At 41.9% G+C, this 26250-nt stretch overlaps 1 protein-coding gene across 2 annotated transcripts in view; it reads left to right on the top strand.

Annotated features, from left to right (window-relative positions):
- The first annotated feature begins 311 nt into the window (after window positions 1-311).
- Window positions 312-26250, top strand: part of RPAP1 (RNA polymerase II associated protein 1) — a 42499-nt gene continuing 16560 nt past the window's right edge. Inside the window, exons 1-15 of one of the 2 annotated variants that reach the window (XM_026849842.1) lie at window positions 312-490; window positions 4735-4976; window positions 5936-6084; window positions 6612-6704; window positions 8078-8258; window positions 10275-10451; window positions 13389-13595; window positions 17502-17620; window positions 18038-18136; window positions 18548-18649; window positions 19059-19226; window positions 21490-21669; window positions 23382-23516; window positions 23697-23876; window positions 25836-25993. In XM_026849842.1, the coding sequence (XP_026705643.1) occupies window positions 4787-4976; window positions 5936-6084; window positions 6612-6704; window positions 8078-8258; window positions 10275-10451; window positions 13389-13595; window positions 17502-17620; window positions 18038-18136; window positions 18548-18649; window positions 19059-19226; window positions 21490-21669; window positions 23382-23516; window positions 23697-23876; window positions 25836-25993 (2138 nt within the window). In that variant the 5' untranslated portion in view covers window positions 312-490; window positions 4735-4786. The remainder of the gene's footprint in view (window positions 491-4734; window positions 4977-5935; window positions 6085-6611; window positions 6705-8077; window positions 8259-10274; window positions 10452-13388; window positions 13596-17501; window positions 17621-18037; window positions 18137-18547; window positions 18650-19058; window positions 19227-21489; window positions 21670-23381; window positions 23517-23696; window positions 23877-25835; window positions 25994-26250) is intronic. The other variant, XM_026849843.1, reaches the window with a different exon arrangement.

Consider the following 26250-nt stretch of genomic DNA (forward strand, 5'->3'; position numbering starts at 1 on the left):
GCTATAGCGTGGAGAGGAGCGCGGCGCCAGGCGCCGAGCGGCGGCCGGGGCGGCGGCCGTGCCCCCCGGGCGCTCTGTGCTGCGGGGCCTTGTTTCTCGGGGTCTCTGCCCCGAGCAGCTCCCCGCCAGGGAGCGGCCTCGCCAGGCCTCCGGGCCTAGCCTGCGTCTGCATCTTCAATTCAGACTCGTTTAGGGAAAGCCCGTGAGGGCTGTGAACGCGGTGAGAGCGACGGGACGCGCCAGCTCTTTAGTTTGTTAATAGCGGCTTGTTGATTTTAATTTTATTTTGTGCCATGCTGGTGCCTCTCAATTGCAGAGATTCTTCAGGCAGGCTGGGGACAGCAGCGTTTCTGGAGGCAACGTGCTGTATGCCTGCTCGCGGTATGTGCCTGACAGGCAAAGTAACAGTCTTCTGTGAGACGTGGAGCCTCTCTGAGATTTCTTGCAGCTCTTGACTGGCGTTTTCCTTCTGGGAGGAGGGTCTTTACAGGTATCTGCCTTCACTGTAGCAGATAAAAGTTGCTGCCTGTCTTGTCAAAACCAGGTATTTTAGACTGAGGGTCATTACCATATTGTGTGCAGAAGTGTTTTTGTGACAGAGAAGAGCATGCACATCACCATTCTGCAAAGTAGCCAGGAATCCTGAGTGAGGCTTTAATTGACTGTTAATCTGGAGTGGAGAAATTACGCCTTTTTGTTGAGCTGTCCCGGAGAGGAGGCCAGGATGTGACTCTGATTCTCCTTTTAATTCCTTACCTCAACCAACAAGGTCTGAAGAAATACATTAATTTGAGGCACTGATTGTGACATCAGGACTCTCTATTCTTCTTTGACCTAACTGTGATAACTTTAGCAAAAGAATGCAAAGGATGGGAAAAAATAAGACAGGGTTCAGACATCAGTAGGAGTCAGAGGTGATTCTTTGCTTTTACATGTACTTGCTGCCTTTTTTAACTGTATCTAATTTATGGCTGTTGTGGTATAAGTGTCTCCCTTGGGCTGTAGGACTCTGCTGCTGTGGAAGAAAAATGCATTGTAGATGCAGGTGAGCTAAAATAAAATAAAAGTCATGATGGTATTAATTATATGACATAAGTACAGTTTTTTGTAGCCTGGTGGCACCTGTAAAAGCCTTGGACAGGCATGGAGTGGTTACTCTGCTCAAACAAATGCAGTGCCTGATTCTTACGTTGTTTTATGTCTGCTGAGAGTTAGTGACAGGTATTGGTAATATGCCTGGGAAGCTTAAGTGCTGCTTCTGGAAAGCAGTGGAAAAGCATTACAGACCTCAGTTTCTCTGTGAAGTAAATGCCATTCTCTGTGATACACTGGTGCTGTACTAATTGGTGATTAGTGTCCCTTACTGTCCTAACTGGCCTTCTTTCTCAGTCTTATATTTAAGCTGAAGTTGGTTGATCCAAAAGCATATCTTGGCATTTGAAACAGTCTGTGGCTTTATTGCCTTCTATGCTTTTGTGCCTTTTTTCAGTCCGATGTAGACTGCTGACAGGCTTTTCAAACAGTATCCATGGAAAGTCCAGAGTGTGACAGAAAACTATTTGTTGAGACTTCTAGTGCAGACAGCATCAGCAGATGATATTGTATTTGCATAATACTCACTATGTTCTGGTGTGTATAGTTCCTCATGGTCCTCTGACAGTATTTCTGATCCCTTATGTGCATTCCTAGGACAATATCCTCAGCAGGTTGTGTATGTTGGCTAAATGGTGGTCCCTCTAGGCAGTTTGTGTGTGGTTAGCTTTTAAGTAGCCAGCTTCAAGTTTGGAGATAACCAGACCACAGGATGCTGAGGTTACTGCTGATCATCAGTAGTGTGTTATTTTTCTTGTGTGTTTTCTGAGCTCTGGTGGATAAGCATTGCTCCTTATGATAGCCAGGTAAGTGTTGCTATTGTGCTTACACGGCTTCCAGGGAGCATGGAAAAAGGTACCATTAGAAATCAAATTATTTTCACTATGTTCTGTCTGTTTACAAGTCCCGTATGTATTTAAGCAATTTTTAGTTTGTTGGACTGTAGAAGGACCAAGTCAGAGGCCTTGGTTGTATTAAATTTGTAAATCCAGTTAAAATATGGAAAGAACACATTTAAAGTTATTATCTATTTTTGCACCAAACTAATGCCCGCCTCTATATTACTCTTGTAACTCCTTATGTTTGGGTGGTGTCTATAACCATATGGAGGAAGGAGTGACTTTGAGGAAATGGTTCCTGGAACAACATCTAACCTCTGCAGACTATGGCCGCATAGTTGACTTCTTGTGCCTGACAGTTCCTCAAACAAATGAAGGCAGTTTCAAGGCCTGCTATATTTTTCAATTAACTTCTTTAATACATAGAGACTTGGACAAGTGTATGTACAGCCCTGTGTGGAAGAGGCTTATTGCAGCAAGATTAGCAGCATAATTTCCTTATAACTGTGTGGTTTGTGTCTGTTAATCCTACCATCACCCTCATTTGGGCTTTGAAGCCTGTGATGGTAGAGCACGAAACGCTTAGCTTCTGGTGCTTGTGGTGCTACTTATCCATATCAAAGAGGGACCTATCAACTGAGGTATGACTGTTGGAGCCCCTGTTGTGGCAGAAAGCTCCATAAATAAACAACAAGTAGGTGTGTGCTTACACTAGGAGTGCACAAAAACAGGAGCTGTCTGCAGAAGTTGCAATTTTTGCTGTGCAGTTGCAAGGGAACTGGGCTGAAAGGGAATGTTTCTGCATTCTCAGCATCAGTCAGAATTGCAATGACATCCCAGGTGGTTTTGTGTTAAGTATTCAGACAGTACAAGGCACTGTAGCAGGGTGCTCCCTTCCCTTCCTGCCCTGAAGTAGCCTTTGCTAGTGGCGGTGTTCCACAGAGGTCCTTGACAGCGTTGGTAGAGAAGTCAGGCATTTTCCTTGTGTGCTGGGGAAGGGTTTTATTGTTAAGAGGGAACAGGGAAATTCCCTTTGCTGCTGCTTCTGCCATGTGTAGGCTTGGTGTAAATAGAAGTTGTTGTTCTGGAACTCTTGAGCTGCCAGCTTTCATTAAGGTCAGTGTTTGGAGATGTCTGAAATCGAGCGACTAACTCGTGATGTTGGCATTGGATGAAGAGGTCTAGTTCCTTGGTCGTGAAGTGCTGAAATGAATGGAGTCCCTGGAAACCTTGAAGCCTCTGAAAATTCACTTTGTTTTGGTACACAAAACTATTAGGTCTGAATGGTTTTAGTCCAGCTTTGGCTCAAAATGAGGGCAGGAAAAAGAATTTCAGTGAGTCTTACATGGTTTTACACTAAAGCCTTGATTTAAAAAAAACCCAAAACAAAACAAAAAACAAACCAACAACCAAGTGTAAAACTCTTTGGACCTCTTTGTGTTGTTGGAACCAGCAGCATCACATCTAACCAACATTTGTCAAGAATGAGATCCCTGACAATAGTATAAATATTCCACGTGTAGGTGATAAGTACTGCATGAAGTAATTCTTATGTCTATTAGCAGCCTTCCCACAAGGTATCTCCCCACATATTTTACAATAAAGTATGATAATAGCATAAGACAAAACATTGGCTTCAGGGCAGTTGCTGTGCCTGCATGATGTTTGAACTTTGTTTTGGTCTGAGATTAAGGTAGAGATTCACTTCCAAGCTTTGCATTTTTTCATGTGTACAGCCTATCCATATGACAGATAGTTGTAGTTTTAAAAATCTGTATCCACTTGCCTTTCCAACTTCACAACAAATCATCATTGAGTCCTGATGGGCTTTTAAAAGTAGAAAAGATCAAATATATAAGAAATACTTCAACATACCAAGTGTGGGAGGGTGTCAAGTCTGTAGCATTAGTGCTGATCAGTGTTTCAATTAGTGTAAAATGTATTTGCAAACACTTTACTTGCTGCCTGCGAGAAATGGATTGATGGTCCCAGGTTCTGGGAATAAGAATTGGGGAGTGATACTCACAAATATTTTCATGCCCAGTAGATGGGAGGTGGAGTAGTTGTCTTCCTAATAAGTTCTCGTATGCACAGGGGTGAAAGTCTTTATAAATGCCACCCTTGGCTTTCAACCCAAAACTGGTCTGGGTAGTGAGTGAAAATGCTTGCAAGTAGCATAACTTCTGCCAATAAGAGGTCAGTGAAAGAGAGAGCACTAAAGCAGGAGCACTAGATAAGGAAGAAAAAGATTTTTTACTTGGGAGATTTGAGTGAGGAGGAGAGCAAGCAGAGTCAGTGAGAGTGAGTGCCTTGTCCAGATCTACACGGACAAGCTTCTGTGTCCTGACAGGGGATGCTAATGCTAGGATCCTGAGAAGACCCTATGCTGGAGGAGGGAGGTTTGCATGATACTGTGCCTTTGATGTTCTTGGTTGGAGTTGATAATGGAGTAAGTCAAATCTGTTGTCTGGGACCAGGTGCTTCTGCGGCTTTGCAAATCCAAGGCTGTGTTGTTGGCATTCTGGCAGTGATGCACTTGCTGGATGGATGCCATTCTGCTCCCAGCTGGCTGGTAGACCAGGTGTTGACTTGTCTAGTAGCATGTTGTTCATCAATGAAGAACAAGGTAAACTGTTTGTCTGGGACTCTGGTACAACTCGTGTCCTGGGGTGATCCTGAAGTAGGGTGGCATCAGTATGTACAGGAACAGCAGAGTGGGAGAAAAATGAATAGTTTTTCCCTTGCTATCCCCATCTTATCCCCAGGAAATCCAGTTCTGTAACCAGCTTCCCATGTCTTACAGTAGGTTTCACTGAACAGCGCACAGGGCTGGGCTGCAAGAGCAGGAAGGCAGGATGTTATCGAGACCAAAGCCTGGGGAGTCTGAGGCAGACCTGCTGCACTTTCAAAACCAGTTCCTGGCAGCCAGAGCTTCACCTGCAGTGAAGATTGTGAAGAAAGCCGACAAGAGGAAGGGGGAGGAAGGGAGCGCAGATGCTGAGAGACCCTGGCTACAAGACAGCAAGGATGTAGTCATGTTGGATGGTAATTTCCCTTGTGCGCTTCTTTGAATTACTAGGATTCTCTGTCCCTTTCAGTGTTCCTCAGTGCTTACCTCTTCACCTCCCTCTCAATCTAGGATTGCTTTTGCACTGCATGTGTGTCCTCCTTGCAGCATTGTTTATTCTTATCCTTGTTGGAAAATGCACCTGTCCAATGTTACCAATAGAACCACCTTTTCCAACACATTACCTTTGTCTACATTTATCAGCAGTCTGTGGTGCCTTGGCAGCCTCAATGCAAGAGGTGTTTTCTGTGATTTGTACCCATTGGACACTGTCTGCTTATTTTGCCATCTATCTAGACCCTGTTCTCAATGTCTTTGAGATTTAGCTCTAACAGCTCCAGCTTTCAGCCAGCAGATCTGGCTTGATAAGCCTCCTTCCTGCAGTTTTGTTTTCCTACATCAGGAGTAACTGTAACACTTCTGTCGTGTGCTTAATAGTCTCAGAAGCTCAAGGTGCTTTCTTAAATCTTCCAGTGCTTCGTTCCAGGTAAGGAAATATGATCACAGTTTATAGATAGTGACAAGGAGGCCTTGACTTTCTCATGATCATACAAATCATTTGCTGTTAGAGCTAGCAGTGGAAATGTGCTTTTCTGTGCCAGAACACAACCTGCAAGGACACTATTTGTTTCTGTAACAGCGTTGCTTCTTCCCTTAGTCAGTAGTCAGGCCTCAGTACACTTTCCTGCTTATGCAGGTCTTTGAAAAGACCTTGGTGCTAATACATAAATAATATAATTCTTGAGCATGTTTCTCTCTACTACCCAGTGCAAGTCGGAGACAGAGGACCCTTAATTGTCTTATTGCTTCCTCATCTTCTTTGTTTCTCATGAGAGCAATAATAGGTGCTATTAGGGAGCCTTGGTCTGGTACATATTGCATGCTGGTTATGTATGAGTAACTTGACTGCTTTTTTTTTTTTTTTCCTTCTCCCCAGATTTTCCTGATATTCTCCCAGCTCTAACTCCAGCTCCTCCAAAAAAGTCCAGGATCAAAAGTGCCTCTGTCCACTTTGAAGATGAAGATGCAGAGGAACGACTGGAGAGACATGATCAACACATTACAGCAGTCTTCAGCAAAATTATTGTATGTCTGGTTTTTATGCAATGGTCTAGTGCTTTTTTTGAATGCTTCGAACTAAGTAGTGGACAGGGATGAAGGATGCTATTGCTGCTTGTAGTACTGTAGAGCAGTGTCCTGTAGCCCTTGAAAGAAAAAACTCTTTGGGTATATTTTTGTTGTCAGTTAAATATGGGTTTGAATCTACTCTTCAGTCCAGTCTGCCTGCAGTTCATGCTGCTTGCATGCAGGCATGTATTCTAGTGTGTATTTGGGTGAGTTTCCTCTCTAAGGAGGATGTACTCATTGCTCTGCACTGGCCCAGATTTTCCTTTATCTGATCCTTCTAGAGGTGTGTGGAGTTTGGCCAGCCTTTTGGAAAATAGCCTCACTTTGTCTCTAAATATGCACAAGGTATTCTGATCCTGATGGCGATGTAGCAGAAACCTTGTGAGCTGTGGAGCAGAAAGATTTTGAGTCCACTCTTAACTAAGTGATATAAACATGTCTGGCTGTTGTGATGGTTTCTAGAGGATTTGAATTTTTTGCTGCAGGAACGAGACACAAGTGCAGTAGCAGTGACTATACCAGTGCCCACAGGAGACCCGTTTCCAAAGACGTTTCACCGCTCTGAGATAAAAAGTGAGGTAAGATTGGAAGCACCTGTCTAGTCCATCTTAATGAATGATTAAAACTTCCCCACAACAAAGCCTAATGTTTGGTGGGTGGTAGAGCTCAAAATAAGTGACTTGGCATGCTGGAGATTGTGCTAGATCGACGTATCTCTGGCATTGCCACCTTAGAGTAGGAGAGAGTCCTGCCAAGCTGCCGTTGAATAGGCACTCCCTACCCTGCAGTTAAATAATACTGGAATCCTTTTAGTTTAGGAAAAATACAGTTCCCTTCAGCTAACTTTAGTGAGGTGGATCATATCTGTGCTACTGTAATAGAATTGATCCTGTCCTGCTTGTTTTTCTCTGAGGAACAACCTCTGTTACTTTGTCCACCAGGCTTGATTAACTCCGTACTTACTGAAGTTGCACCTGATTTCTCCTGGCATGACATTTGAGTATGATTGCACAGATTATCGTTTGCAGTTTTTTTGATTTTGACATAATTTTTTTCTGAGCCTGAAAACTGGAAGCCATGGCTGCTATCATCAGTCGTTGCTGTAGTAGCAAGAGTTACTAGCTGAGTGGGAGTCTGATGCTGGGAATTGGTATGTGATTGATAGCTGTGGTTGCTTTTGAAGAGGTAGCTTATTTGGAAGGACAGCTTTTTTGAAAGGAAAGAATGATATATTTTAGACTACTGGTTCTGTTTACCTGATGCAGGAGTGCACAAAGCAGCTACCAAATGTTCAGATCGCCTTTTAAGCTCCTTCTCTGGACTGGGGACATGCAAGAGTGTTTTTTTTTTTTTTTTTTTTTTTTTGCTTAGTCTGTTTTGAATTTCCTGTGCATCCTGTTCAAGGCTGTTCAGAGCCATGCCCTTCGATTGCCTAGGCAAGCTGCACAGTAATTTAGTCAGGATTATTTTAGCACCACTTGCCCACTTCTTACTGTGTAAATCTTTTCACCCTGCTGCTCTCTAATCACCTTATAAGAAGCCTGTTCCAAGCATGTGGTGAACACAGTGCAGTACAGCCCCATTTATCCTCAGAAATGCAAAGTATTCAGCTAATGCAGTTTCCAAACAGCAGGAAAGCTGGAACTGTTGTGTTGGGTGATATTTTAGGTGTACTTGCCTGGCTTGAATTCACTTATAATTAATCATCTTCCTTCTCTAGGTAGCAAAAACATTAATGTTTTTGTCTCTCTGTCCTAGCATTAAACTGTGTGTTAAAAAAAGAATAGCACATGCACAGAAAAGGGCAGGTGGCTGCCAGCAGCTTCTTTCTGTCATGTCCCAAAGTCTGATCTGAGGGTGTCTTTAGGATCAGATCTATATGTTTGTTAGTGGCAGGTGTGCGGGGGAGTCTGGAGAGGAAAGTGGTGACACATGGCTTCCCTGTTTGCAGGTGAAGGTGGGATCTGGAAGAAAAAGCATCTTTGCACAAAAGATGGCAGCGAGAAGAGCTGCTGAAAAGGCAGCAACGTCTCCCTCTGCTGCCGAGTGCGTGCAAACAAGATCAGCTGTGCCGGATGCCCTGGATCCCGAGGGATCAGCGGGACAGGCACCTCTCCCCAGCATCGGGGGTGGTAAGTGGAGAAGGTTCTGCTTTTCCAGCCTACCATGTTTACATAGCCTTAGTAGCCACAACGTCAGTGCACCTTAGTTTTAAATTAGGGTAGCACTGTTGTCCTCGATTTAGGAATCTCAAGGTCACTTGGAATGTTTGTGTGACATGGATTTGAAATGGTCTGAGACCCAAATTAACACTAAAAATTGGGTTAGTTTTCTCACCCATTTCCTTTTTGCTTTACACAGGGACAAATAGATTTATTTTTCAAGCTTCTTGTCCTCCTTTTCCTCTCTGTTATATGTAAAGTTTTTCTTGTTTCATTGTTGATTTCCGTAATTTTAGGAAGAGGGTGGTTCTTGTGTCTGATGAAGGTGTTTGAGGCCACTGTGATACAGGTTCTCACTCACTCCTACCTAGAAGCTGAAAGCTCAGTCTTCTGTCACTAGATCTGCTGCCATGAGACTGTGGCTTTTCTCCATAAGGAATGCTGTGAGGCAGTGCTGATGAGTCAGTGCCACCTCCAGCAGTTACTTGTCTGACATCAACGTGACAAAGAAAGATGAAACCGATTCAACTGGTACCAGTGTCTCTAGGCTTTTTTGTTTGGCTGGTTTTGGCTTGGGCAGTCCTTTTTTGCTTCAGACCACCATATGTCTGGATTTTTCCCTGATGCCCTCTTTTTCACATTGAAATAGAGGCCAGATGGCATTCGAGGGTTATCGCTGTTTGGTTAAGGTTTCTGTCTGCCCTGACCTCTGTCAGAGAATTGGTAAGAGAACACCCAGACGTGATGTACTGTGCGTGCACAAATCAACCATCCAGGTCAATATACTGTGCTTACTGTGTATCCTGTTACGATTGTGCATGTGTACTTCTGTCTGAGAAACCTCAAAGGGAGATAGAGCAGCCTCATAGCTGTGGTCCTCTTGAAGTAGAAGGCTTCTAAAATGTTCTAGAACAATAGAGGCATCAGAAAATGGCTTGGCCTCCTCAGTAAGATTGTTGTGGCAGGATCACTAGAAGCAAAAGGAGAAGAGAGGCAGCTCTCCTTTCTTTGTAGTAACAACATGTTTGTGCCTGGTAGCCCTTGGCTTAGTTGCTGATGGTGGGAAGCTTATTGAATCTTTTACCAGGTCACTGTCTTCTCAATATGCAAGACAACTGCTGGAGAAATGACATCAAACCGTACTGATGTTACAATGAGTGTCATTGCTGCTGTTTGAACACGGGTTTGATGCTTTCAGGGTCGGCTGGCTTAGGGTCATAGGGATGTTGTGCTCTATGGAGCTTATGAACAAAACACAAGGAATAAAGGTGCTAAGTCAGGTCCTCGTATAGTGAGTGGGCTACAGGACAGCTGGAGGGTCTCACTCTGACTAAAGGAGCATGTTACCCTGTTGCTAGAGTTAAATGAAATGAGCCTTTACAAAGGACTTAGATCAGGTGATAAAGGAGACTTGACTTTGTTTAGGGTAGGAAAAATGCCACCCTGCTGGAACTTCTAATATGTTTAACCCTTAAAGGTGAATACAGGACATTGTTAGAAGCAAAAATGTCTGTGTTGAGAATGGATCCTCTATCACTCTGGAAACCAGTTTACCTAATAATTCTCTTGTCTCACTCAACAGGTATTTACCAGGTCATGGTACAGCTGACATACAAATGTGGGTTCAGATGTTTTTGTGTAGAGAAAGAATATAGTGTTCACTAACTTGGAAGAGTGCTCTGACTCATCAATTGTGAATTATGCTCCAGTTTACCTTTACTTGACTTTGCTTTGGATTAAAGAAACAAAGTTCTTTCCCCACCATCCCTCCCCAAACTCCTAAAGAAACAAGGTGAAAAAGATGTTTTGTTGTGACATGGGATGGAAGCTTTGTTTGAAGCTAAACTAAACATCTTTACCCCTATTGTAACTTGTCTACCAAGGTTAAAAAGTATTAAATTATGCAAGCCTGGTAATGACAAAATTGATATGTGTTCATAATGCCATAGGCACTTAAATCACTGTGTTCTCTGCTGGATCTTTCAGATAAAGCTGGTGACATTTTGACCTCTCAGTGGCCTTGTCTCATAACGGGAGAGGGTCTTGGAAGCCAAAAGAGTGAGCAGGAAGCTCAAGCTATTCATAGAGAGAACTTGGAGAAGCTGCGGTCCATGTCTGAGGAAGAGATCCTGCAGGAGCAGGAAAGGCTTCTGGCTCAGCTGGGTATGTGCTTCCCAGGGTGAATTCTAGAGACATGGAAGTTTACTGAATGTGTAGGTGTCCTGAAGTCTTACCACAGATGAAAGACAGGAGCTTGGGATTCTTACTCATTGCATATGTGGATAATCTAGCTTCCATGTCATGTCAGTAGTTCATGAATAAGAATTAAAGAATTAACGAGGGCTTATTCCTCAGTGAGAGGGGGCTTAGCTTAAGTCTGTCTCATCTCCCCTTTGCTGTGGGATACGGGTCCATGCAGTCAGTTACTTTGCACACCAAATACCTGGTTACATATACAGGTATTGAGGTTCTAAAATGTAATTCTCTGAAGGAGATAAAGCAAAGCTATTCTTAGGATGGCTGTAGCAGTTCTGAGATGAGAGAGAGCCCTTGGTCTTCCCCTCCAAAATACTGAAGACTTGGGCTAGAACAGTCAGTACCCGGATAGGGGTAGTGTGTGGGCACGTGGGAGTTTTCAGTTTGAATCTGTACTTGGTACAGCAGCATAGCTTACAATGAATCTTGAACTTCCTGAAAAGCTGTTTTATTTATCTGGCTGTTGGGTGCAGGCATTCTGGCAGGGGTCTGGTCTCTGGTCTGGAGCCCTGTCCACAGTGGTGCTCTGGGAATGACTGTCACTGACAGCTGATGACAAGATGGGGGAGAACACTGGATGTGGTATGTTTGATAAAAATTTGTGTGACCTAGGGCACGGTAAGACTTCTTGGTGTTGATTTCAATGGTTTTGTGTGCTCAGGAGGAGCAGACCTACAGATGTAGGTGGCAGATAAGGGTTTTTGAAATTCTCATAATTTCAGATTCTCTAGGATCAAATTTAGGTGTGAGTGGCATTTTAGATGCAGAAGTCTCTTGTGGGTTTAGCTTTAAAGATCATATTAATGATCTTGACCTCATTGCAAGCAGCATAACTGGAAAGGTGGCAAAGGAACCATCCAAAATAACTGCAGACAGAGTGTTTAGGTACATCATTCAGGGAGCTGAGCTCTCCAAACTACTTGAGGTGGAAAAAAAAAAAAATATTTTTTTAAACTTCACTGTTTAAAACATGGCATGTGTATGAAAAATATTTTGTTTATACACTTCCTTCTTGTGATCTTTGCTCCTTGTTCACATCACTCTGACCTTTGGGATATTAGTGAATTAGGGAGTTTAAAAAGGGTAGGATGTATTTTAAGTATTTTTGAGCAATTAATTATTTTCTAAAACTAGGTATTTGTTTATATGCCCTGTGGGGTAAAATTGTAGATCTTCCAGTCTTTGAGGCCTTAAGGAAATGGAGTAATTTTGGCATTCCCAAAATATCTGTGGTTAGGGAATTATACATGATGAAACAACTAAACTAAATTACTGGCTTACAGGTGAACTTGGAAACTGGACAGGAACAGAGATGTGGATTAAAGAGACTTTTTCTTCATATTCAGGAATGTGAATAATTTGTGGGTGTTTTAATGCTGCCCAGTCTCTGAATTAATTTTAGTTATGAAGCAGGTGAGACTCTGTAGTTTGGAGTATGAGGATGGGTAGACAATTCCTTGTTGGGTGATGTCTTCAGGATCTTTTTGTTGTTACTGTTCTGATTTTGTCCATGGAGACTCTGGGCAGGAGTAGGCTCTACTTTCTGACAGACTGACATAATCAGTTACTTGTTTGTCACTCTCTAAAATAATTAATTCAGTCTTTTCCTTGCCGTGTACAGTGAAGTGTGAGAAAGTGAGAGCTCTGCTTGCATTCAGGAAAAAATGTGTACTTTAATGAGACCAGGCTGAATGCCTCTCCTTCGCCAAGGGAGGTTTAAACTGCATCATGAGGAGAGTGTGCGGCAGTCACAAGTGTGGGATAGATCTCTGCATCATCTTTGAACTGTTCAGAGACATGGGAGTCGTTTCCTTCTTGGAGTGACTTCTCTCATGTACAGAGCATTTCTGAATTGCTTGTCCTTTGTCCTCCAAAGAATACGTAACCAATGTAGGTGTTATGTTCTGTTACTTTATACATCTCTGACACTTATTGTTGGAGTATCTCTGTACCTTTTAGAGGTACAGTGCACAGTCTCTTACTGTTCACCTCTGGCATAAGCATCCCAACAGCATCTTCTAGATGAACAGTATTCAGAGAGAAAGTATGCTCCATCAGAAATGATGTGAGAGATCTGTAGCAGATCTGAAAGTAAAATGATGATCATCTGACATTTTCCCATTTTAGAACCATAGGAATATTATCTGTCTTCAAAACACCTGTACCTCCCAAATGTTCCTGTTTTCCTCCAAAGCATGGAGAGAATGGCCATGTCTGTTTTCTGGATGTTGTCAGGCCACAGTTGACTCTCAGGCTGGGGAGTCAGTTCAGAACAAACAAGATATCCTTCTCCTAACATCATATCTAGACCATGCACTGCAGATCTAGTGCAATTCAATAAAGAGTAGGTATTTTTTTGTGGTGTCTGTTCTGGGTATTCTCACAGTGCTCATTTTGATGCCACTGAGCGGCCCACAGGCAGGGCAGGCAAACTGTCAGACCTGGGTTCTTCCCATAAATCACAGAGTAGAATTTTCTGCACAATTAATAGTCTTGTTGGGATGTGCCTTTTCAGTGGCAGTAAGGGGGAAAGAAACAATTATCTCTTTATTTGTAAGCTGGGAGAATAACTAGAATTTTTGTGGTTGCTTTACCTTGAAAGACATTTATCAGCTCTTTCTTTGGTGTTGCCTTACTTGTCAGTTGTACCCAGCTTATGTGCTCAAGAGGTCATAAAGCAGTTAAGTGTCTCAGTTTGAAAAAGAGTGACAGTTGGTACAAAAGAATAGGGCAGTTGGAACAGGAATAAAAAGACTAAAACATAAGTAACATGAGCTCCAGGCTTATCAAGTATTTTGAGACTTTCTGTCACTTCTCTGTCTGTCTCTTTGTCAATACTTGCAGATTCCAGTTTAGTTGCTTTCTTAAAGTCACGACGTGGTGGCAATGAAGGCCAGAAAAAGGAATTAAAAATGGAACAGAACAGACTGGAGGAGTTTGTGGAATCTCTGCCTGTGGCTCAGCATGGTGTAGGATCATCTCTTTCCATGCAGGAGTCAGGTCTGAAAGAATCTGTAAAGAAGGAAGAAAACGTGAAGGTAGAAATCACAGGTAAGAAACAAAGTGTGTGTTGTTAACGTTCTGAGCACAAATGTAAGGTTCCTACGGTGTTTGCATCAATCCAGAGTGGCTTGATGTGGCATTTTGTTAGTTACCAAACTCAGAATTTTATCATGATATTTAAAAAATACAGACATTTTGAGTTCAGAGAAGAACATCTCTTGTTATTTCTAGCTGGGTTTCATGGGTAGAAGGGTGATACACTGTGTAATGGAGGTGAGCTATTCAGTGGCAGGTCTTTAGTTTTGAAATTTACTCTGAGGTCTCTGAAGGGAAAATATGTTTTAAACTAGACATCACTGCTTTTCTATTCAGTTGTGTGAACAGGGAAACAGAGGAGTGTGGTAGTGAGATTCAGCTGCTGCATGAATAACTTCTTTAACTGGGACTGGTTGGGGACAAGAAGGTGTTGGGTAGGTAAAAATTAGAGATTTGCTCACAGGATAGAATCGAGATGACAGCCTCACTTCAGGGAAATTGCTCATACAGTGCATGTATGTCTTTTGACACTGCTTCTGATGGCCCTTCTCTGTGGTTTGTATCTCAGAACCCACATGGTGATTTCCACAGGATACAGTTCTTTGTGCTGTGGATGGAGGGAAGTATTAAGGTGTAAAGTGTTCCTCTGCTTTTTTGGAAGAATTGTACAGAGCTCTTAAGAGAGAAGTCTTTAATGCTCAGTATATGCCTGTGTGAGGAGAAAGCTGTTTTATCCCCAGCAGCTAGAGCAGCCCTTATATTCTCATGGCAGAAAAAAGAGAAAGTGTTTTCCCCTTAAGTTTCTGCTGCTTTTATCATTGCTTTCCTCAACTGCAGTTTTTTTCTTTAGCCATTTTTCTCCATTGTGATTTTAGGCTCCCATTCTCATCTTCCCCATACTTTTGTTTGTAGCAGGTCTATCTCCCTTGTTAGCATGCTTTTCCCCTCGTTTCATGTCAATTTTTGGCTTTCTCTTCATTCTTGATCCTCTCTTCTGATGCGTTCTTTGTATCCCAGTGCAACATGGAGACTGATTAAAGAGGTCTCTGAATCACTCCTGGATTTCAGCTTGATGTTTGCAAGAGATAACAACCATTTACCATTTTCTTGCTGAGAGGGATGAATCTGTGAGTGTATGTGTGTGTACATGTGCAGGAGGAGGAAAGCTGATTAGCCTTTTATTGAGGAAAACACTTCACTGAACAGTCCTTTTGCTGTTTCTCCCCAAGTTTTACTTTTCCAGGAACCCATCTTAATCAAAAGGACTATTTTTAGTTCTTTTCTGTTCCAGAACAATCGAGTGCACAAATAGCACCAGGTTAAGTGACATTCTTCTACTCGCCTGGGAGCAATAGAAGCGGGTTGTTCAGCCTGTAAAGGCTGAACAAGATTGTAGTAGTGCTTTTGGGAATAGCTCAGTGTGCAGTGTGTCTGTGCTAACAACATCGTTTGCTTCCCATGAAAGACTGCACAGCAAAGGAGGAGTTTTCCCAGGATATTTGAAATAACAAAGAAAGTATGCACTGGAACATAGTTATAAAACCAAGGGAAGCCTTTCCAGCACCTGAGTTTATGCCTGCATCCTATTTTGGCCAACAGGAGATGTAAAATACTAATTTGACATTAGCACTTAGTGTTGGGATTTTGCATTTGTTTGTGCTCAGAAGTAACTCGTCATGAATAACCCAGCAGAAATGGTTATTCTGAATTTCCCCAGGGAGGGGATGATGACGACACAAAGCAATGGGATTGCTCAAAAGTCAAACCTGCCTCTCTAATAAGATAAAAGGCTACTGTTTCTAATAAACAAAATGGTGAAGCCTTTATCCAGCAACTTGTAATCTTATCAAATGGAAAAGTAAATTCTGGCACTGAGACAAAAAGGAAAGCAAAGAAGAAAGAGAAGAGGTTGAGTGGTAGCCTTTAATATAATCCAAGTCTGAAAAAGTTCAGTGCAAGTGTTGCATTCACACTGTCAGCTTGTGTTTCTGTAAGAGGATTTTTCAGTCACTGAACAATCTGCTGATGCCTTGGAATATGTATGTCTTATATACAAGATCATAATGCTAAAGGCTGGTGGTAATATGCATAATCCTATTCACAGAATGAGTACCTCAGCCCTATCAATTTAGTGATTAGTGGAGAAAACAATTTGTTGAAATACAAATGTCAATAAACTTCATTTTTCTGCTGATTTTATTTCCTCTAGCTTTGCACCTACCACCCACAAACATTCCACTTTCTTACATTTCAGATGCTTTTTCTTTCTCTTCAATTAAAATGCGTGCTGATCCTTTGGCTGAAATTCTGCGGAACAGCTTTCTGGCTGAGGAAGATAACCGTGCTTGGTTCCTTGCCTGACTCAATTCCTCATTGATCATAAGGGTGAAGCTTCATCCTAGAAAGGATGAGTGCCCTTCCTGAAAGTTTATCTGCTAATTGGAGGAAAGTAAAAGGTTAGGTTTCAGGCCAGTTATCAGCAGGAAAAGATCTGATGAAAGAAGAGCATCTCAGTGGGACTCATTGTTCCTTGCAAGAGAAGACCAGAGCACTAGGATTAATAGCTGCAATGCAAATGAGTTCTGGGCTGCTCCAGCAAGAGTGATGCTGCTACTTTTCATGCCCTCAGACTCCCTGTTCCTGTCCTTATGTGTGATTTCTCTTGAGACATCAAAGACTTCTTAGCTCATCTCACTCCAGTAAGCGATAGTATCCCAGTAGCAAAGCATTATCTTTCCCAGTGTTCGGATTGTTTGCAGTTACATCTCTCCCATCCCTTCACTTGTGAGATTCTTGGAGATGCTGATTTGTCTCTTTCCTAGGGCAATTCTTGTGATGTCGGGTGTATATGTCTTGTTTATCAAATTCTTCTAGTTAAAGCTCTTTATAAAGTTAAATCAGTAATTTCTTCCTTTAGTATTTGCACCTTTGGAATTGTTATTCAACTGTCCAGCTTCCCCACCAAGCCATTTCTTGGGCAAGCTGGGTAAATTTTCAGCTGCTTTGATCTTTTCTTCCCAAACTGATCTCCTCAAGCCTTTAGAGTGGGACACAGAACGAAGAGCAGCATTGCAAATGTGACAAAAGCACAGATAGTAGTGTTTGTGCTCTCTCCAGTATATCGAGGCTGAAATTATACTGGCTTCCAAAAATTCGTTTTGACCCCTCTGCATCGGTACTTTTGAACCATTTCACATCTCCCCTAATACCCCCCCTCCTTGGATGATACCAGTTTGTTTTTTCAAAAGTAGTGCAGATACTATTTTTCTGCCCAGGTTCTGATCACTTTGCCTTACTTGCCTTCCAGTACTTAGAGAACCTGCAGGAAAGATGGGAAGAGACCCTTTATCAGGGAGTGTAGTGATAGGATGAGGGGTAATGGTTTTAAACTTTAAGAGGGTAGATTTAGATTAGACATAAGGAAGAAATTCTTTACTGTGAAGATGGTGAGGCACTGGCACAGGTTGCCCAGAGCAGCTGTGGCTGCCCCCTCCCTCCCTGGAAGGGTTCAAGGCCAGGTTGGATGGGGCTTTGAGCAACCTGGGCTAGTGGAAGGTGTCCCTGCCCATGGCAGGGGGGGTTGGAACTGGATGATCTTTAAGGTCCCTTCCAACCCAAATCATTCTGTGATTATTTGTGTCCTGACTTCTGTTCAACTTAATCAACTGTTCAAATGAGCCTTGTCTGTGAATTTCATTAGTGCTGTTTACTTCCTCTTCCAGCTCTTGTGAAAGATGAAAACGGCTTTAAACCTTTGATGTTTATGCATCAGCCAATAGTCAGTTTGAAAATTGTTTTCTTTTTATTTTACATGAATTTGATGCAGTCTGTGAGCCAAGTAGGTTGGCAAAGAGACAATAGTATTTTCTTCATCTCTGCCTTGGAATGTAAGACTGCTATTTTTGTTCCTCTACAAAGATGATGATGATCTGCCTGTGAAGCCCAAAAAGGAATGGATTCACATGGACAATGTGGAATTTGAGAAGCTGGAATGGATGAAAGATTTGCCCTCACCCCGACAGAAGAAAACCCAAAAGGTTTGAAAGCAGTGAAACTGATATTTTTCATTCTTGTGTCTGGATCATGCTTCTCAACAGTAACAGATTTGAAGCCTTCAAAGACCAGTCCTCTGATTACTCAGTTTGTAAGACTTCATCAGGCTGAGAGGTTCCCCAGTTTCTGCCACAGGGTTGGATGATATGTGGTCAGTTTAGTCTGCAGTGCTCAAGAGATCTAGAAAGTGAGAGTCTATCAACTGTAATCTGAGATGTAACAAGTCTGAAAGCTAAGAAAAAAGGAAAGAGGGGAGTAAATCTTTTTAAGAATTTGAGGCCTGATCTGGGGAGAGTTTGAACTGTGACCTTCCAGCAGTTGATGTAAGAAGTGGTATTTTAAGTGATGATTGGAGTGGAAGGCAATAGAAATTTTTTTTTTTTCTCCCTCCACACTTGTAGGGAATGCAAGCTCGATTCAGTTTAAAAGGAGAATTGATTCCTGCAGATGCTGATTTACCAACACATCTAGGCCTGCATCACCATGGAGAAGAGGCAGAGGTATGTGTAATACAGCACACCTGTTTCCGTTTCCAGTGTTTGATTTGGCAGACGCCTTTGGTGTCGAGGTTTTTAGTGACAAAAGCCTTAGGAAAGTGTGGATGGTGATTTTCTTTTGAAACAAGCTCCTGAAAAGAAGTTGGGTCTTACTTTCAGAAAACTCCATTAATGCTTTTTCTCTTTAATGCCATTAGGGATCTGTGGTGTTGGAAAAAGCTACACATACATCCTTTTCTTAAGAAGTTCAGTTTTATCCTGTTGGATCAGTGATCAGAATCTTTTTTGCAATTGCCGCAAAGCAGCAAACAGTGTTGCATTGCAGCATTTTACAGTTAATCTTACTTTAAGGGGCCTGTTTTTACCTATAGCTGAGGGTTTTTGTTGGTTTTTTTTTTCCTTCTCCCTGTTTAGAGGGCTGGTTATTCTCTGCAGGAGCTCTTTCATTTGTCTCGCAGCCAAGTTACTCAACAAAGGACGCTGGCTCTACAGGTTTTGGGTCGTATTGTTCAAAAGGTAAGTCACTTTCCATAGAATTCCTTGCCATAATTCAAGTTTCTGGTGTATCAGGGCCCAGATTTTACTTTTGTGCACACTTCCACCTAACTAAGGGAAGTGCTAACCATCCCTTCAGTGGCAGTGGAGGCAGAGAAGAAGAAACTGGTTTTGAGAAGAACAATGGGGCAGAACAGGGTGAAGTCAGAAGATGGCTTCAGACATTAGGAAGAAAGGTTTTGTGCATTAAGGAGCTGGAGTTGTGTGCCTCTGTAGAATGAAAGGAGGAGAAAATAAAGGAAAAAACCCTGCACACAATTTAGCTGTTTTACAGTAGGAATGGGAAGAGGCAAACATGCACAGAATGTTGAGATGTACCCAGTTGAGATGAGACACCTTTAACACTGGCTCTGTGTGGCGTACATTTCAGGCCAGGGCTGGAGAGTTTGCTTCCTCCTTGAAGGGCAGCATTCTGCGTCTGCTGCTTGATGCTGGGTTTCTCTTCTTGCTGCGCTTCTCACTGGATGATACAGTGGATAATGTCATGGCAGCATCTGTTGGTGCTCTTCGGGCTCTGTTGGTGTCACTTGATGATGAGGTGAGACAATCATTAAATGCCTGGGTTTGATTTCAGCTGAGCTGTTTACAGGAACTGGAATGAGAAAACATGGTGAGTAGCTTGAACAAAGGCTTACTGGATGGTCAGTAGAATGCCATTGCTGTGCTTTGGGACAGACAAGAGAGTGTGTTATCCCACTTCGAGAGATTCAGACATCTTTTTTGCTATTTGAATTAGCTCTGCCCCGTGATTAAATTCAGGGCAGGCTGCTGAGATTCTCTTTTGACATCTTTACAATCTAGATCATGCCTCTACTAATGTATGTGTACAATTTAGGGTTTTTCTTAATATGGCTTCTTATGTTGTTGCTGCTTTCTTTTGTAGTTTTCCTGCTCTGAACAGATTATTTTGTCTGCTTTGCCTTATGCCTCATAATGGTGCCATTTTCTTTTTCTTTCATTGTCTGTTTTCTGCTGTTCTCATGTGCGTTTCTTACACTGATGAATACCTAATTTCACATTTTCATCTCTCTGTTTTCTCCTTGATGATTTCTCTCCTGTTAGAAGGTTGAAAGTTCCTTTGTGTGTTCAGAGATACTAGAGAGCCCTGAGCAGCAAGGTTACAATGTCTTTCTGGTTGGACAGAAGCAGTCCATTATAGGCAAAGCATGCTGTGGGCTGTGTTTCAGGTTCCTTCTGTGAGCTGCTCTTGTATCAGACTGCAAAGGGGCTGGTGATAGAGAAGAGTGGGTAGATCCCAAGAAGCCCCTTGCAACTTCTTCCAGGTCTTTAGAGCCATCCCTAGTGGGGAGGCAAAAGAAACAAAGGACTAGCTAGCTTTCTCCACATCTTGCTCCTTTTCTAGGCTGTGAGCCTAATGGTGTTCTGCTAGATGAGTCCTGCCCACCCATGGTAGGTAATTAATGCTATGAATCAGCTTCTTAATGTGGTTTCTTTTCTTCTGATATTACTCTGGTTTATAACTCTCTGCAGTGCTCTGATTCTCAGATCAAAGCTGCTGGTGTTATGTCTTGTGTAAGTGGGGATTGCTGACTCTCTCGATGCCAGAAGCAGCACCATGAGTGCTCTGTCGGTATATTTTCTCATTTGGAGAGTCCTTTCTAGAGTCTTGTGCTGCTGAGTTTCAGAAGGTCTCAGAGGAAGGGACATGGCTGAAGGTCCAGCCTTTTGCTCCAGGATTTGTAAGACAAACAGGATTTATCCCCACTGTAAGCACAGAAGATCAACACACATAAAAGTCATGCTGTCTGAAGATTTTGTTCGTTCATCAGTGGCTATGGGAAGAAACCGCCTTTGTCTCTATTTCCTTTGGTGACCCAGATACTGTGGCTTGTGCTTCTCCTTCTCGCCATAGAAGGAAGGCTGTAGTTCCAAACTCTGTATTCAAGATGGACTCAGCTTCATCCCCTGATGTCAGGCCTCTTCTCACCATGTCATTCACTCACCAACTTTGTTTAATTTTGCCTTTTTTTTTTTCCTGTGTCTCTTAACTTGTGCTTCCTTGGCACTTGCATTTGAAATTTTTCAAAACAGCTCAGGGTTTACTTGAAGTCTGCCACTTCTTTTCTGTCTAATGTGGTAGCTATTTCTGACTGCCAGTTCAGGAAATGGAAATTTAAAGCAGCTATTAAGTAGTGCAAGCATTTGATTTAACTGTCTTTTATATTGTAAAACATTTTGGGGGAGGGTGGGTCTGCTATGGGAGCAATCCCCTCTAAAGAGTTGAAAGATCACTTATTGCAGTATTGTCCTAGAACTTTAGAGTATCTGAAGCTGTCATTAGCTGTGAACAAAAAGGGAGGTTTTTATATGCTGAAATTGAGGGGTTTTCAAACAAAAGCCAGAAAAACATGAACAGGTAGTCTTTATTTTAATATTTTTACATGACAGTTCTGTGTTATTTGTGACCTAAGTTCCACACAGGTCCAGAAATGGAAATAGGGCAAATAAATGCCAAATTGCAGTTTAACTTCTCAAGCCTTGGTGGTTTGTTTATTAGTTTTTATCTTAAATGTTTTTCAGTTAAGCTGCAATTCTGTTACCTGTGTAGTGACTTTAATTCACCTCACAGTAATTGCTTTTCATGGTTTCCCAAGTTGTGTGGGTCACAGGTTAAAATCACTTTGATGAAAAAGCATTGCGTTCTGCTTGTACGTGTTTAGGATACCCTTTATTGTTTTCCTGGGGCTAGGTGGGAATCAATAAAGCATTCTGTAATCAAAATCATCCTTGAAAATTTTTTTGTCTTCCATTAATTCTTTGTGCTTTTACTCTCCTTACAGAAATACCTTGATTGGACTTTCTCATGGTATCAAGGGATGGCTGCATTCCCTTTTGTCCCCAACAATGAGGAGGAGGAGGAGGAAGAGGAAGAATTAAATGTAACAGCGAAGTCTCAAGACAAAAAATTAAAGGATGAAAACAAGCCAGATCCAGATGTGGCCCGATATGATGTTGTAAAGGTAATCACAGAGCTAGACATGAAATCTTTTTTTTACGAAAATAGACTCTGCACAGCGGCTGCGTGCGCTGTTGAAACATTTACTCTCCTGTGTATGCGATTAAGAACATTCTGGGCAAGAATTAGAACTCTTCCTTGGCTGTTGGATGTTATCTTTCTGTCATTTATTACCAGGAGGGTAATTCTATTGATCTCTAAAAGTGTTGAGACTTGACCTGTGTGAATTCAGTATCATTAAGTATCTCTAACTTCCTCCAGGGAAATTGGCAACAAGCACACTGATGACCTCGTAAGACTTGCTGAAAGACCGCATACAGACGTGATTTTCAAGCTCACTTACTTGAGCTAAAAATGAAAAGGTTCCAGCCATTATTAAAGGATCTATATGTAATTTTGCAAAGTTAAACATGAGCTGCGTAGTTCAGAACTAGTTAAATGTGTATTATGACATTCTTTTTATACTTGAATTAAGGTGGCTACTTAGTGTTTCCCCGATTTCATTCTTCATATTTGCATTTCTCAGAGTTACAGTGTTTTGGAGGAATTTCTCACGTATCTAAGCTTATTCCCACATTTCCTGATAAGATATCTAAAAATAGTAATCTTTGTTATCTCAGACACAGCCTTGGTGAAGCTAATGCAACTCTCCTGCTTGCTGCAATCATTAAAACCTGTGATCCCATCACTTAGTCCATGTGCTTGAGCCTATGTTCAAATGGCCCTTGGTTAAAAGCTTCACTGGGAAAAAGAACTGTACTTGGGCATCTGGTCTTGTTGAGATGCTTCATGATTTCAGATGTATCCTACTAGATGACACTGTTCAAAAAGCTTAACAAAGGAGTTGTAGTTAGACATGAGCTCAGTTTGTGATTCTGGAAACAGTTGCATGGTTCAACATAATGGGTTTTAACTTGTTCCAAGTGGCCTGAACTCAGAAGATATTTGGGATAAAATTCTCCAGTGTTCCATTTGATGTGAAATTCCATTTCACACCTGCTTATTAGTTGTTAAAACTCAATTACTCCACACAGTTGGACAAGGAGTGTTTAAGCCAGCACCTGGACTTGGTCAGGACTACAACTTTACTTGGCTGCAACTTTTAAAAAATATTAGTAGTATGAATTCAGGTGTTATGAAGTCTTTTCCCAGAACTAGGACTGCATAATGCTGTCACTTAAACTGAAGATTTCCACTGATCATGGTCTTGCGCTCTGTGAGCCATGAAATAAAAATTGTATCATCTCTTTGCATCTCTATCTTCCTACTGCAAAACAGACATTTGTGGTGGTCTCTGCTTCTGTCACCTTCTTCTGACATGACAGTTACTATCAGAGTAATATATTAGCTGGAGGTGGTGTCTAGCCAAAATTATTCCAGGAGCATGAGAACCCTTTTCAGCCACATTAAGTTTTAGTAGTCCCACATAGGGAAGGTTATTGTCCTAGTTTCATGGTCTGGAAAAAACAAGTATCCAAACCCCACCAGTAGTCTGATTTAGAACAGAAATTCAGTCGTTCCTTCTCTCTTTAGCTAACTCTTGCTCATTCGCTAGCATACTGGCAAATCTGCAGAAACTTGTTTCTCTTTTTCCCTATAGGTGGTTTTAAAACTCACTCTCTGCAGAAGATGTAATTGAATGTGCTTTTGTCTTCCAGGAACTGCAGTTCAGAGAGCAATTGTTAAGAGCATAATGGAATTTTTTTTTTTTTCCAGGGACTTTTGAAGACACGGATCCAGCACCGGCTGAGGTACATTCTGGAGGTTGTACGACCTGTTCCCACAGTAGTGCTGGATATACTGCACATCCTCACCCACATAGCCAGGCACTCCTCTGAAGCTTGCAGCCAGGTAAATCTTGCATTTTACAGGAGGTTGGGAATGGTAAATAAAGGTTTGAAAAAGGGAAGAAAGAAGCAGGTAAAAGTTATGTCAAGGTGGTCAGACAAACTTGCATGTTTTGCATGTCTTCTGCATGTCTGCATAATTGCATACCTTTAGTTATTTGCCCTGCCTGCTGTTTCTCTGCAGCTGCTTGACTGTCCTCGGTTGATTGAGACCATTGTCAGGGAATTTCTCCCTACTCAGTGGGATCCCCAGGTGGCTGAACCAGGGTGTTTACTCATCAGCCTCCATGGAGTTGCTTGCGCCACTGCTATGAAGTTCATCAGAGTGTTGGCATCTGGAGGCCGGAATGCAACAGCCAGGCTGGTGAGTGATTCTCAGAAGAGCTATTCTGATTGCAGAGGCCTTTGTTCTCTATGCCTTACTTTCAAAGTAAAGATAGAGGATTAATTGGAGGTGACTCTGAGCTGAAGCTGAAATAATCACTGTGAAGGAGCATAGGTGTGTTTTGAAGGAATTGTTGACAACATCATAATAACGATGCCTTCTGCTGTGTAGCAGTGGAAGGACTGTCTCAAGCTTTTCTCTGCTTTTTTTTGTTTTACATAGTGCAATTATGCAAAATCACGTAGCACAACTCAGTGATACAGACCAATAACAGATGTTAAGAGCACGCATTGGTGTGTGATGCTCTGTATTCTCCCGTGTTCCAGTGATAGGCAGCTTAGAACTGTATAAAGCAGAGATTTAATCACTTTGTGCTCTACAGTCCTGGTTGAACTTTCCTGCTGTTAATTTGTCTTAACTCTGAAGTCATTTATTAGTGTTTCTAACTCCTCTTACCTACTTCTGGATAGGTTTTCCACTTCAGAGATTATTGCGTTCACTCATATAGGTCATGACACTGGCGCTATAAATGTGTAATGCAGCACACGTTACAGCACAGGGAGCACTTCTTAGTGTTTCTGGTTCAGTATTGTTAACGGCATCTAATAAGCTGCCATCCAGGAAGATGCTGACATCAGCAGAACAGCACCAGTTTGTACTATAAAATACATAGGATAATGTGCTGATAATGGATAGTGGAATATTTAAACGCTGTGAGTGATGCTAGGAACATAATAGAAAATCACTGAATTTTACTCTTTTAGGCTTTGTGTACTCCAGGTAGTTCAAGGCATGTAAAATTGCTTATGAGGTTCCTACCACTCAGGTTTTCTCTTGCACTCTTATATGGCTTGTTATAGGCGCTTAAACATGGGAATGGCAGATAATAAAAAACTAAATCAGTCATCATTGTAGGAATTTATTTTAGCTAGCAACAAAATTCTTCCATCTTCCTCCTCTGGAAGTAAATTTGACTTTGCCCTCTGTTCTGTAGGAGGGGTGTCAGAACTCATAGTTTGATTCATCAGCTCCTTTGCTTTCTTGCCGGTGTGCATTGATTTGCCTACAAGATGTCTCTAAAGCATTTGAATTTTAAATTATCTATAATATGTCCTTGTGTTGTGAAAAAGACATTGTTATCTCATTTGTTTAGACAGAGCACACACAAGCTTTTGTATGTGTGGGAGAGGGAAAGAGAAGCTCTCTTTTATGGTTAAGCAAAAATACCCAGTTGTTGGGGAGGGTAAAAATTATTTCTAGAGAACTGCAAATGAGTCATGTCATGCTTAATTCAATACTAAAATAACCTCAGAACATTTTAAAGGTATCAAAATTCTATAATCTTATAAAAGTCATAGGCAGGAGATACCCTTTAAAATAAAATATACACAGGATCATGGGAAGATTTAGGTTGTAGGACCTCTGAAAGCCATTTAGTGTGACCTCCCAAAAAGAGTACCAGCATCAATTCAGTACTTTTGCGTACAGTCTTTTTCATAAGATGGAGCTTTACAGGAAGTCTTGACTAACAGAGTTCTATTTACAACTACTTAAAGAAGGATGGTTATATTTTTGAACATAAGTTAAGTGCTGCAAAGAGCATCCAAAAAAGGAGTGTATGTGGGCTAGACAAACCTCTGTCAGGAATGATTTAAGTGTAGTTGATTTTTGTTAGGAATGGATTAGGTAACACCCAGGCATTCCTTTCAGGAATACTTCTCTTGTAATAGTCATTGACCATTTATTGATTCTTTGTAGTGTGCTCCTTGAGATAACATAAGATAAAGACAGATTTGAGCAGTGCAAGAGGAGGTTAGAATGAGCTGAATTGAAATCTGCAGCTCTCTGGTGTGTCACAATAATGAGGTAATGATGCATACAACTGATGTCTCTTATCCCTTTGTCTTTTTTGTTTATTCTTTTCTGTTTATTTTACAGCTTAACAAATTTGAAATGAAAAGTCGGTTAAGTCGATTTGTAGCTGAAGACCCACTGGATCTGCCTCTGCCAAGGGAAGAAGCCATCAGGCTAAGCACTGAAGCCTTCCGTCTCTGGGCTGTGGCTGCTGGCTATGGTCAGGCCTGTGATCTCTACAGGTACAGCCCAAAGATGGAAAAATGGTGTTGGGGGGCACAACAGAGAAAATAGACACTCTGTTCCAGAGGGGAAAATATAGGGATCTCCAGGCCTAGTCTACTCCCTTCAGGGAGTCCTGTTTCCCTTTCTCTGGCCTCCTGCAGTAAAACCCACAGTTTCTAAAGGTAGTTGTGTTGAGCGTTGCCTTCTCTGGTTCCTTAACTCCTGTGTTTAAGCACTGGGATTTTGTTGTTTCTCATCTGTACTATGGGAGATC

This window comes from Athene cunicularia, assembly GCF_003259725.1.
Source record: "Athene cunicularia isolate RWA chromosome 5 unlocalized genomic scaffold, athCun1 chr5_part1, whole genome shotgun sequence".
NCBI lineage: Eukaryota > Metazoa > Chordata > Aves > Strigiformes > Strigidae > Athene > Athene cunicularia.